The sequence below is a fragment of the Leuciscus leuciscus genome, assembly GCF_965113295.1.
Source record: "Leuciscus leuciscus genome assembly, chromosome: 1".
In the NCBI taxonomy this organism is placed as follows: Eukaryota; Metazoa; Chordata; class Actinopteri; order Cypriniformes; family Leuciscidae; genus Leuciscus; species Leuciscus leuciscus.
Window position 1 is genome coordinate 15,202,492 of NC_138725.1, and position 14,546 is coordinate 15,217,037.

At 41.1% G+C, this 14,546-nt stretch overlaps 2 protein-coding genes across 2 annotated transcripts in view; both read right to left on the minus strand.

Annotated features, from left to right (window-relative positions):
• LOC309501640 (uncharacterized protein) overlaps positions 1 to 14,546 on the minus strand; it is a 76,950-nt gene that overhangs the window by 45,284 nt on the left and 17,120 nt on the right. The window lies entirely within an intron of this gene.
• Positions 5,450 to 7,246, minus strand: LOC309508525 (uncharacterized protein; the record flags this gene model as incomplete). Its single annotated transcript, XM_082183152.1, has 2 exons — positions 6,369 to 7,246; positions 5,450 to 6,300 (listed from the first exon to the last, which is right to left on the minus strand). The coding sequence occupies exons 1-2, from the start codon at positions 6,916 to 6,918 to the stop codon at positions 5,450 to 5,452; spliced, it is 1,401 nt and encodes a 466-aa protein (XP_082039278.1). The 5' UTR covers positions 6,919 to 7,246.

The window sequence follows — 14,546 nt, forward strand, 5'->3', positions numbered from 1 at the left end:
TCAGATCTCCTCACCCCATACCTGCAATCCCGCACCCTTCGCTCTACTGATACATGTCTCTTAGCAGTCCCCACATCTCGGCTTCGCTCCATGGGTGACAGGGCATTCAGTGTGGCAGGTCCTAAACTGTGGAATGCCCTGCCGCTTGAGATGCGCCAAAGCACATGTATATCCACTTTTAAAACTAAGTTAAAAACACATCTTTTTAGCTTAGCTCTCTTGTCAGCCCCCTGATTTCGATTTGCACTGCCTTTTTTTTTATTTTATTTTTTTTATCTGTATTTTTTCCCTACACTTGGTCTTCACCTTGTGCTCAGTATACTCCTGTATGCCCTTTGAGGGTGTTTATGTTTCCTCTGCATCTTGGCATTTTATGTACCTTGTATGTAATCTATGTCCCAATCTGATTGTACTATCCGTACTATCAGTGAATTCCATCATGGATGTAGCTGCATTGTGTTTTAGTAGTTCTTTGTATTACCTTGACTATACCAATTTGTACAGTGTCCTTGGGTACCTTGAAAGGCGCTTTTCTAAATAAAATGTATTATTATTATTATTATTAGGCTATATTTGTGAATTTCTGTCATGAAGATTATTTTCTATAACATTGAATGTGATTAATGCAAAGCTTTATCCATATGATAGGGGAAACCACTTTGATGAGACTTGTTTACAGTGGATTATAATTTTCAGTTAATATCATAGACATATATGGGATATATAACTTCCCAAATTCAAGTCAATTAGACTATTACTAATTTTGAATCCACTGTAATCTATTTTTCTCTATTGAGTTGTTATAACAAAAAAGTAAGCTAACAATGACCTGGCGGTCCACCAGCGTTTTTTGGGCGGCACAAAGTCAGCGGCCTGACACGGTCGGACCTCCGGCGGCACACTATCGTCTACCCAGCCAATCTGAAAATCCCGTCGGTCTGCCAGTGCTTTTTGGGTGGCACGCCACCCGCGGTTTTCCGCGGCTGGGCCACCGTCGGCACACCAGTGGCAAGCCGATAGTCGGTCCACGTGTTTCTGATCGCTTACAGGACATCTTTAATTTATAAATGTATATTTGTTTTTATTTATTTTTTACAGTTAAAAAGAATCTGAAAGCACAGAATAAAACAAATGGTGAAACTGGCCTAATAGCTGTAGCAATATCAAAAGCAAAAAATATCAAAAGTATAAAAAATACTGCCTGTGAGCATTTTTAGCACGCGTTCAAATGAAATATGGGGCTTGAGTGTTCGTAAAAACAACAATAAAAAAAATGAAATAATAAAAAAGCCACAATTGTCCCACTATCACGTGCAGGAGTGGTAATTTCATTTAATCATAAGGGTATAAATTATCCTATAATGTACTTGACTAATAGTCACATTGGATAAAATAATCTGATAAATGTAATGCAAATGTATCCTTTTCATCTGTTCACTGAAAATTTATTTAATAAAAATAAATTTGCAACTGCTTTTAAAACTGGTGTACATTGCTTATTTTGTCCATTATAGTGAATTTTGGTTAGCATGAGTAACTGATTATAAACCGTGGACCGACCGTGGTCCGCCACAAAACACTTATTATAAACCAGCGGCACGATAGCGGACCACCGTTGGGAAAGCGGCGGCTGCCACTGGAGGTCCGCTAGAATAACGATGAGCCGATGGCCAACTTTGCCACCGTTGGTCCGCCACTGGCCCGCTGGACTTTTGTTGTCCTTCTGTTATTAATGAATAAAAATCTGTTTAAAAAATTGAAATGAAGTTTATGACTCTATTTTTGAGTCATTTTTAGAAACCTACACATTTGTAACATAGCTTATAGGCCTATAGCCTATATATATGAATGTATTATATATATATATATTATAACAACAGCAACAACAATAATAATAAAACACACCACAGATGCACAAGAAACATTTAGAAAAAAGACGGACAGGGGCAACTATTAATAATAACAGCGCAGCACTTCTGTGTTGTACGCCACACGCATCACACACATGACCAGCGTCGGCCAATAGTGAGCCTACGTGGTGACGTGCAACACAGACGCGCTACGCTAAAACACTACGTGAACTAACTCGAGGCCCAGAGAGAAGGAAATGAATAGTGGAATAAAGTCGTTATTTTAGTTTTTTTTGCGCACAAAAAGTATTCTCGTCGCTTGATAAACTTAAGATTGAGCCACCGTAGTCACTTGGACTATATTAACGATCTCTTTAATAACTTTTCTGGGCCAGCATGTTCCAATCACTTAGAAGCCTATGGAGGAGTGAGACAGCTCTCAGATTTAATCAAAAATATCTTAATTTGTGTTCCGAAGATGAACGAAGGTCTTACGGGGTTGGAACAACATGAGGGTGAGTAATTACTGACAGAATTTTCATTTTTGGGTGAACTAACCCTTTAAGTTGATTTTCTTTACTGTATATTTATTTTTGACTGATAATGGTTAATAAAGTAAAATAATGGTATGAGAGAGTGTCAGTCATTGTGTTCCTATTGGTCAGTGTTAGAGGATCTGTTAACAACTGAGGCTTAGCCTGACAGTTAGCCTGTCCTGGACCAGGCTAGTTTCCCTGCATAAGTTGCCAGGGTAACTGAGTTCGAACTATTTTAAGTTTGCTTTATGAAACAGAATCAATCGACAATAAGTCTGACTAACCAAAATAAGCCTGGCTTGTATTCTAATCTTGTTTTATGGAACAACCCTTAGGTGATATAGTTTTCAGCATCATAAAGTAGAATAATACACTAATCTTATCCCACACAGACATCAAGAATCAACATATGAATCTCGACAATGGTGACATGCTTCATGCCGCAATGCATGCTGGGAGCCAGCCATAGTATAAAACTCATGGCTCCCAGCATGCATTGCGGCATGAAGCATGTCACACCACACAACTCTATAGTATGATATTGGAATTATTTTGATATTTTTTTAATATATTTTCTCCAACAGCCCAAGCACACATACACGCCTATATAATGGTGTGTAAAACAAGTGTATAATTTATAATCAGCTCCATTTGGATTCCAAGTAATCAAGAGCTTAGAGCATTTCATTCAAACTCATTTCAAGAGTTCACCAGTAGTGGACACTTGTGCAACATTAGCGAGGGATGAGCATAAACAGTGGACGTAAACACAGCCTCGCCCTGCGTCTCAATGTCCATACTATCCTTCCTAAACAGTATGTGTTATCCCTAGTTATCCACAGTTATAACCCTAGTTATCCGTATAGCCTCTATTTTGAATCTCTATTTAATATCATTCCTGTTGTTCTCATTTGCTAAATTTAACGATATTGTCTAATATTGCTTATCACATTAATCTGACATCACTAGCTTTTATCTAAATCGTTATCGCTAGCACAACATGCTAGTATCTCGCTAGCCTGTTAACCTGCCATCCGTGCTTGCCGTCTTTTCTCTTGCGTGCGCCCGCGCCTTTTACAAATCAAACAACTGTGGTGAGTAGGATCAGTCAACAAACACGGTGAGTTTTCTGTTGTCACTTGCACTTCATGTAACATGTATAGCATTGCCTTCTCTGTCAGCACAGGATTTACATGTGATAAATGCAGGGAGATAGTAAAGCTGACTGGGAAGATTTCAGAACTAGAGACACACATCCAAACTTTAATCGAGGTTAATTGTAAGAGTGCAAGGGCTTTAGATACTGCTTTGGATGCGACTAGCTTAGTGAACTCTGTACACTGTTCGGTTCCAGCTTAAGTAGAGCCCGTGCAGCAGGGCAACTGGGTGACGGTGAGACGCTGTAGTCACGGGACAAAACACCGCTCTTCCGTTCCGATTACAACATCAAACAGATTCTCCCCACTCAGTGAAACACCCACTGAGAATCGTGTTGATTGTGCCCTAGTTATTGGCGATTCTATTACACGGAACGTGAAAATAGAGACCCCAGCCACCATAGTCACATGTTTGCCGGGAGCCAGAGCGCCTGACATCAAAGCAAATTTAAAAGTGCTGGCTAATGCTAATCGTAAATTCTCTAAGATTATTATTCACGTCGGCACTAATGATGTTAGACTCCGCCAGTCGGAGATCACCAAAATTAACATTAAAGAGGTGTGTGAACTCGCAAGTATGATGTCAGGCACTGTAATTTGCTCTGGCCCCCTTCCTGTTCGCAGGAGTGATGAGATAGTTAGTAGATTGTATTCACTTAATGGCTGGCTGTCTAATTGGTGTCCGCGTAATAACATAGAATTCATAGACAATTGGAAAACTTTTTGGGGCAGACCTGACCTGTTGAAAAGAGATGTTATTCATCCCTACTGGGATGGTGCTGCTCTTCTCTCTAGTAATATGGCACATAGTCTTAGAGCTCAAACATGACAATCTGGGGCTCCGGTCAGGAAGCAGACCGGACCGTCTGCTAGCTGTCTCACGTCACCAAGGTCAGATAAATCCCATCACACAGAGCCTCTTTCACCTAGCTATCATCAAATAGAGACTGTGTCTGTTCCCCGAATTAGGACATACAAAAAACTCCTAAACCCATTCAAGGGTAAAAATTGTATTGATGTTTAACAAATAAAAAACAGATATAATACGGATGAACAAATGGTAAAGCTTGGGTTGCTGAATATTCGATCCCTTACTTCAAAAGCACTTATTGTTAATGATATGATTACTGACTATAATCTAGATGTGCTGTGTTTGACAGAAACCTGGCTAAAACCAGACAATTATATTACTTTAAATGACTCCACCCATATTACTGTTATAAACATGAACCTCGTCTGAAAGGAAAAGGGGGAGGTGTTGGTGTAATTTGAATTTATTTATTTAAATGGGACAGTGCATATTCATGAACGTACAATCAAAGTTGAACGCAAATACGCCGGATTTAGCACAATGCTAATTTCCATCCGTAGTCCCAAGCATAGACAAATACAAACTAAAAAACAAACAAAATACATATAGAGCTAAAAAACATTAAAAGTTCCTATACCTTATAGAGTACTTGTTGTAATATTTTGTCACGGAATGGTAAACGAGAGTCGAGGATACAAATGCAGAGTTAGTTTATTAGTGACATGCCGGTACGGTACAAACACAAAAACTCAGGAACTCCAGGAAACAAGAAACATGGACAACGAACCAGCACAAGACTACAAACACAAGGAGGCTAAATAGGGGAACAAACAAAGGAGGGTAACGAGACAGACAGGTGGGACAAATTAACCAATAATCAGATAACAAGATGAGAGGGGCTAGACAATAGACACGAGCACATGGCCCAAAATAACAAAACACCCATGTGCAGCACAAGACAGGACAGGCATGTGACATTACCCCCTCCCTACGGAGCGGCTACCAGACGCTCCATAAGACCAGGGCGGGACGGGAGGGACAGACCAGGGCGGGAAGGGAGGGACAGACCAGGGCGGGACAAGGGGAATGGACAGTTCAGAAGGCCAGGGAGGCACACAAAGTTCGGGAGTCCAGGGCGGAGACGACCCCATCGGGCGGCCAGGGAACAGGCACCGGCTCAGGAACAGACACCACCGGCTCAGGAACAGATACCACCGGCTCAGGAACAGACACCACCGGCCCAGGCACTGGAACTGGCACCACCGACTCAGGCACTGGAACTGGCACCACCGACTCAGGCACTGGAACTGGCACCACCGACTCAGGCACTGGAACTGGCACCACCGACTCAGGCACTGGAACTGGCACCACCGACTCAGGCACTGGAACTGGCACCACCGACTCAGGCACTGGAACTGGCACCACCGACTCAGGCACTGGAACTGCCACCACCGGAACTGGCACTGGAACTGACACCACCGGCTCAGGCACTGGAACTGGCACCACCGGCTCAGGCACTGGAACAGACGCCACCGGCTCAGGCACTGGAACAGACGCCACCGGCTCAGGCACTGGAACAGACGCCACCGGCTCAGGCACTGGAACAGACGCCACCGGCTCAGGAGCAACAGGTTCGGCGTCGGTCATCCTCTCCAAAAGCACAGGCTCGGCAGACGTGACGTGAACGGGCTCTGCGGAGGCCATCCTGTCCGAAGACACAGGCTCTGGATCGGCAGACGTGCCAGGTCGCTGGGGTGGCGCCGGCAGGGCGAGCAGCTCGGGTGGGGCCGGCAGGGCGAGCAGCTCGGGCGGGGCCGGCAGGGCAGGGTACCAGGGCGACGCGTCAGGGATGGCAGTCACCTCCGGGATGGCCTCCAGGTTAAGAGCCACCGGACAGGTCATTGAGGGGGCCTTTCTCTTCCTCCTCCGTCTCCGGACCACCGGAACTGGGAGCACCAGACTCGGGACCACCGGAACTGGGACCACCGGACCACCGGACTCGGGACCACCGGACTCGGGACCACCGGACTCGGGACCACCGGAACTGGGACCACCGGACCTGGGACCACCGGACCTGGGACCACCGGACTCGGAACCACCGGAACTGGGACCACCGGACTCGGGACCACCGGAACTGGGACCACCGGAACTGTTACGGAGGGAGCCTTTCTCCTCCTCCTGTGTTTTGGGGAGCGTGGTGTGGGAGTAACCATCTCCGTCGCAGATTCCACGGCTACCTCTGGGGGATCTGCAACTTCCCCAGCTGGTGGATTCCCTTGACGCTCTACGTAATTTAAGAATTTCTCAAAAGTCAGACGTTCCAGACCTATCATCGTCCAGTAACTTCTGGGCTCATCAAGGGCATAATTAAATAAGTCTTTAAGTGCTGCATCCCCAAGACCGAGTCCTTCCGCTGCCGCGCTGAATTTCAGGGCGAACTCCTTCATCCTGGTCCCCTGTTGCCGGAGAGAGGCCAAATTACTGAACCTCATGATGCGCTCATAGTGAGGGCAGGAAACAGGGGTGATCGGTGGTTGGTGGGAGTCCTTCTGCTGAATCCTCATCTTGGCTGGTTCGTTCTGTCACGGAATGGTAAACGAGAGTCGAGGATACAAATGCAGAGTTAGTTTATTAGTGACATGCCGGTACAGTACAAACACAAAAACTCAGGAACTCCAGGAAACAAGAAACACGGACAACGAACCAGCACAAGACTACAAACACAAGGAGGCTAAATAGGGGAACAAACAAAGGAGGGTAACGAGACAGACAGGTGGGACAAATTAACCAATAATCAGATAACAAGATGGGAGGGGCTAGACAATAGACACGAGCACATGGCCCAAAATAACAAAACACCCATGTGCAGCACAAGACAGGACAGGCATGTGACATATTTATTTAAAGTGCATAAATGCCTGTGCATAGACATCCCAACGTGCTTATTATAAATATATAAATAAAACTACCTATCAAATTTTACCTTCATACTTAATGATTACATTTTTGATTGTTATTCAGCCATCTTTTAAGATGTTTCTTAAATGAAACAAAAGTTATAATATAATTATTTTGAAGTGTTGCTGCTAAATGTAACACTATCTAGTATAAATGATAAATCACGTTTAACATTTGTGCTGGCTACTGTATACAGGCCACCAGGGCACCATACTGACTTTATCAAAGAATTTGCTGATTTTCTATCAGAGTTAGTATTGGCTGCAGATAAAGTACTAATTGTTGGTGATTTTAATATACATGTGGACAACGAAAAAGATGCATTGGGATTGGCATTTAAAGACATTGTAAACTCAATTCGAGTTAGACAACACGTGTCAGGACCTACTCATTCTCGAAATCATACTCTAGATCTAATATTATCACATGGAATAAATGTTGATGCCGTTGAAATTCTGCAGCAGAGCGATGACATCTCAGATCATTATCTAGTCTTGTGTAAACTTCATTTAGCCAAGGCTGCAAAGCCGACTCCGTGTTACAAATATTTTAGACCTATCACTTCTGCCACTAAAGATTGCTTTATTAATAATCTTCCTAATCAGTTTCATCATCTCAGCATCCCGGATAGCTTAGAAGAACTAGATATTGCGACAGAAACTTTTAACTCTCTCTTTTCCAGCACTTTAGACACAGTTGCTCCTTTGCACTTAAAGATGAGTAAAGATAATAGTCCAACGCCGTGGTACAACGAGCACACTCGGGCCCTGAAGAGAGCAGCCAGAAAAATGGAGCGCAACTGGAAGAAAACAAAACTAGAGGTATTTCACATTTCATCGAAAGACAGTTTGATTGCATACAGAGAGGCCTTAAAAGCTGCTAGATCTGCTTATTTTTCAACCCTATTAGAAGAAAATAAACAAAACCCTAGGTATTTATTTGAAATTGTGGCTAAACTAACGAAAAATAAATCTTCATCCCCAGATGTTTCCAAGCAGCACAGCAGTAATGACTTTATGAACTTCTTTACTAACAAGATTGATAATATCAGGGAGAAAATTATAACTATACAACCGTCTACTACAGTATTGCATCAGGCAGTGCATTGAAGTGTCCTTGAAGAAATTTTTTATTCATTTGTTGCTATAGGAGAGGAAGAATTTACTAAACTCGTTAAATCATCTAAATCGACAACATGTATGTTAGACCCTATACCGACTAAGCTTCTGAAAGAGATGCTTCCAGAGGTCATAGATCCTCTTCTTAATATCATTAAATCATCCTTGTCATTAGGATATGTACCAAAAACTTTTAAGCTGGCTATGATTAAACCACTTGTTAAAAAAAAACGCAACTTGATCCTACAGAATTAGTCAATTACAGGCCGATCTCGAATCTGCCTTTCCTGTCAAAGATACTAGAAAAGGCAGTATCCTCACAACTATGTTCCTTTTTAGAAAGAAATGATATCTGTGAGGATTTCCCAGGATCTGTGAGAAACCCAGTCATACTATTGAATGGTCGTGCAACATTTTCTCATTTTCCCCTGAGACGAGAGAAATCTGTATTTACCTCTTTACACTTCCTCCTACAATGACGCAAAAATCGTCATTTTGCGTCATTGTAGGAGGAAGTGTAAGAGGGGGGGATTTCTGTTGAGACTACAAGCACTAGTTCCCACCCTTTCAAACCCGCCCATAGGGGGTTGGACCTAATGCGCTAACAGACCTATCACAGATCAGTGCAGTGCGTTTGATTTCACCGGCAGAAACCTGCAGAAAACATGGACGAAGAAAGCTGAGTAGTAGGGGTTACCATACACTTTTTCCCGGACATGTCCGGCCGTCGAGATCGTCCAAAATGTCCGGGATTCAGCTTTTACGTTATGCGGTCGCCATTCATTGTTTACATGCTCACCTTTTGTTTCAATCTAACTGAATTCATTCCGATTGGTGAATCTGAATGTAGTGTTTACATGAACGCTAAACAAGTGATCGGTTGATGTGAGTTTTAACATTGCTAAGAAAATTCCCGAACCTCCGTGAGATGCAAGACCGGTGCGTCTCGCAGGTCTCGCTCATCAGTAATCACGCCACCGGCCTCGCGCTGTTCTCCTGCGGCCCTCTGCCTCGTCCTGCTCACCATAGTAAGGGTGTGTTCATGTACAGTGGTAATTTACCCATTAACAGTGGTCGATATGTTTATTAACCGTACCATAGTACTGAGACAGATCTCATTAGGGTCACAAATGATTCGCTTTTATCATCCGATCGTGGTTGTATCTTGCTATTAGTGTTACTCGATCTAAGTGCTGCATTTGACACTATCAAACATAACATTCTTTTAAATAGACTCAAAAATTATATTGGCATTAGTGGAATTGCATTAGCATGGTTTAAATCATACTTATCTGACCGTTATCAGTTTGTAGCAGTAAATGAAGAGATGTCTTATCGATCACAAGTTCAGTATGGCGTACCACAAGGCTCAGTACTAGGACCGCTGCTGTTCACTCTGTACATGCTACCCTTAAGAGATATCATTAGGAAGCATGGCATTAGTTTTCACTGTTATGCTGATGATACTCAGTTCTATATTTCTTCATGTCCCGGCGAAACTTACCAATTCACAAAATTAACGGAATGCATAGCTGATATAAAAAATTGGATGACTAGTAATTTCCTACTACTAAATTCTGATAAAACAGAGATTATAATTATTGGACAAAAAACGTCCACACGTAATAACCTAGAATACTGTCTAACACTTGATGGCTGCTCTGTTAAGTCTTCGTCGTCGGTTAGGAACCTGGATGTGCTCTTTGATACCAATCTTTCATTTGAAAGTCACGTGTCTAGTATCTGTAAAACCGCATTTTTCCATCTTAAAAATATATCTAAATTACGCCATATGCTCTCATTGACAAATGCGGAACAATTAGTCCATGCGTTCATGACCTCAAGGCTAGATTATTGTAATGATCTACTGGGTGGTTGCCCTGCACGCTTAATAAACAAACCACAGCTGGTCCAAAACGCAGCAGCTCGAGTTCTTACCAGAACCAGGAAGTATAACCATATTAGCCCGGTTCTGTCAACACTGCATTGGCTCCCTATTAAACATTGCATATATTTTAAAATATTGCTTATTACTTACAAAGCACTAAATGATTTAGCTCTGCAGTACTTGAGCGAGCTCTTAATGCATTATAGTCCTTCACGTCTATTGCGATCTGAAAGTTCCGGCCAGTTGATAATACCTAGAATATCAAAATCGACTGCTGGTGGTAGATCCTTCTCCTATTTAACACCAAAACTCCGGAATAGTCTTCCTAACATTGTCCGGGAAGCAGACACACTCTGTCAGTTCAAAGCCAGATTAAAGACACATCTCTTTGACCTAGCATACACATAATACATTATAGACTTCTATAATCCAATGTTAGGCTGCATAGATTAGGTCAGCTGGAACCGGGATCACTTCCCAGAATATTACACAGGGATAAGCTACGTAAAAGAGTATCAAGATTGTACTTAAGTGTATTTCATGTGTATCTACATACCTTATCCATATGTACTTTAGTTTGAATTAACTCACTAGTTCACAGCATAAATACATGTAGTAGCTTCCTAATTACATTACAATTACATAATACTGTATTTTAAACTCAATGCTTTGAGTTACTCTTCTGTGAGAGTCAAAGAAGCTTTTGTTCCCTCAGTTTGTTCTGGTTCAGTGATACTGATAGATCTTAGTGTTACTGACATTATGAGGCTCTTCTAACACTGTTTTCTCACCTGAATACTTGACAGTGTATTTGACTGAGGTCTCGACTTGATTTCTGCGAGTAAGCTGACATCTCCACTCTCTGTTGTTATCTTCATTCAGGAGTGTTGTAGTCAGAGTGATGATACAGCGGTATTGATCTGGTGATAATATCTGATATCTGAAATCTGTCTTCAGATCAACACCAGCCTGATTCACCCACAACAGCTCAAATCCCTCAGAACGAGCCCAATAACTACAGGAAAATACAGTATCTGAATACAACCGACAGGAGAGAGTCACAGAGCGGCCTGGCCTGATCTCAGTCTGTGAGGATGAAGATGATGATGGAGACACTGAAACTGAACACAAGACACAAATCACAGACTCTTCAATAATCATCATCTGAGTTTAAAGGAAGAATTTTACAGTAAATTGACCACATAATCATAAACTTACCGTGAAGAACATGCAGAAAAACACGTGCTTCATTTACTTGTTGTTGGTGTTCTGTCCATTGTCGGCAGATGTATAATCCATGATCTTCTTCTGTGCCGTTCTTGATGTTCAGAGAGCAGTCAGACTCCAGACTCAGTCTCTCATGTCTGTCTGTGTCTTTATTCTTTATCCCTCCAGTAATCAGTTTAATTGCTGCTTCTGCTGTATGACCGATGCTGTTATAGTAGGTCCATGTAGTTGATTTGCAGTCAGAAAGAGCATTATTACAGGACAGACGAGCATTTTCACCAGAACTGATGAACACACTCTCAGCCAATCCACGGGTTCCTGAAACACAGTATATCTCAGTGATCATTATGATATATATTAATAAATTAAACCATAAAACATACCAGCATAAAAAGCAGAAGACTCCCAATAGTCTTATCATCAGATGTTTGAGTGACACTATGTCCAGTATCAGGAATAATACATGTTTTTTTTTTTTTACCTTTATAAAGGGCATTTTTCCCCTAATTTTATTAAATGTATGTTCCATCTTTCATTTCATATTCTTAAATTTGATCAATACATTCAATTACAATAATAAGACACTGGGCTGTTACCAATCAAATAAAATAATTTACATTGAATAATTACACCTGTATTAAATTAGATTATTTTAAATATACAATTTGGAATATACAAATAAGGAATGTTGAAAAGAATGATACTTTGAAACTAAACCGCCAGTAGGTGGCGGCAGGTGACCGTCTTAATGAATGAGTCATTGATTCAGTAATTCAAACGATTCGTTCAAAATGCTAAATCATTCAGTAATGAAACACGGTGTCCCTGTGAGATGCGCTATGGTTCTGCTGGGATCGTTGTTTGGAACTATTTTCGCTGCTGAAAAAGAACAAAAACAGTAATTGGGTCTAAGATGTAAGTGACTTAATTTTAGCTATTTGTTTATTGAACTTATGAAATTAGTGTCTCGTTTTCAATCGTGATGGTATTCAGGAAAACAGCACTCTGGTCGTGTGATCATGTCAGCACAACTACGCTATGAATCGCCACTTACATTAAATTAAATAAAACTAGAATCATCTTTGCATTTTCTGTGATTCCCTAGTTATTTTTATTTTTATTTTTATATTTACGTTTAAATTAGGCCATTTGTCCTGTTGGGCAAGTCAAATTCTCTTTCACTTGTCCCTTAAAAAAAACCCACAAAAAAAAAAACCCACATGTGTACCGGACAAGTGTTAATGTGGAGCCCTGATATGTTTTCCTTGAATACTGAATACTATTACAGAATACTGTATTTTAAACTCAATAGTGTAGAGTTGAATTGGTGTGATGTGTTACCCTTTCCATCCACCTGCCTGCACACAAAAGGTGACATTAACAAAATGAAGTCAAATTGTACATTTATTTTCCCCCTCAAAAACTCAAAGATGATAGACCTTTACAGGAAATACAACATATAGTTGTCTGCTAAAATGTACCATGTTTCACAAACATTAATGAGAATTAATACATATTTTATAAATGAAATCTATAGTATATTATTACACTCTAAAGTGTATTCTTGAATGGAGTCACACTCTGTATTTTTGACTTATGTCGTGAATGAGTCTTCCAAAGATTCAATTCAATTCAAATTTATTTGTATAGCGCTTTTCACATACATATTGTTTCAAAGCAGCTTTACAGAAAGTGCATAGAAAAATACAGTTAATTAATCATGTATTAATTTAAGGCATAACATATCGCCAGCGTTGAGTCGTCTCTTCACAGGCGTCGAGTCGCCTCTTCACGGGTGTTGGGGCATCTGAAGTTTCCATGAGAGGCTTTGTTGTTTTTCTTTCCTAGCCAATATGTCCATTCAATAGTACAGTTCCCCCTTAATCTCCACACTTGTCCTTTAATTGTTTGCCAGTATCTCTCAATGTGTTGAGTGTGGCTGCCAGTCTGTGGATCCACAAAGTTGTTCTTGTGGTTCACCGGTGATGAAATCCTTGTGTAGTGAGGGACTGTACATATGCCCGCCAGGAATCGCTGTAAATTGTTGAACCTCTTCGAACATGCCGTTTAATGATCAGGATCAGAGTTCTGCGTGCTCGTGAAGGGACCAGCTTAAGCACAGGCCTTCGGGTACAGTGGTGTACTTCTAACAGACCAAACACCCATCCATGTCTTGCCCAAGTACCACCATACCGTCCACAGTTATACTATAAGAAATATACAATTTCAGTTATGTATACACAAACGATCTTAAAAGTGTGCACATAAAATCTTGGTTAACCAAATGCAGTTCTGCTAATGCTAAATTACTAGTAATTACTAACTAGATTTGAGCTGGAAAAAAAACACTTTTTTTTTTGAGTACCTTTCTTTTATGAGTGAATTTTAACTCGAAAACGATGTCTTGATCGCCCTCCAATTTTTAACTGGTGCTTTCTTTTCATTCTACTTAATGCCTTTGTGCACACCTTTTAATTAAAAACCATCGTTAGTAAGCATAAAAAGCAAACTATTACACCAGATTTAGTTTCAAGCATATGTATTCTAAACTTGATTTGTTTACTAATTTTTCAAAAAGCCCAGGATGCACACCAGAGTTGTATTCAACAAAATGGGAACTTACAGTATGACAGAACAGAACCAAAACTAAAACTTAAGTTTACCTTTCTGAGCTTTTTGGTCATTTTGGAGAGTGTTGTTGAACTGGATGCCACTCCATCTTCCATCATGTCAATCTGGCGTAATCTCAATCCTTGAGCAAACCTATAAAACAACCAAGTTAGTATTTACAAAATTTGAAGCCTTACCAATGTCAGAAATTAATGTTTCTGTGACACTTTCCCCAATGAAAATTATTTTCACCTTCAGGTCCACCTCCAGTTCCTCGCTTTCATCCACTTCGTTCTCCAAACTGAAGAAACCCCTCAAAAAGAGTAAAAAGAAGCACTGTCATCCTCTGGCAATGGCAAGAGGTACTGTTGTGGTTGGCAACCATTTTGCA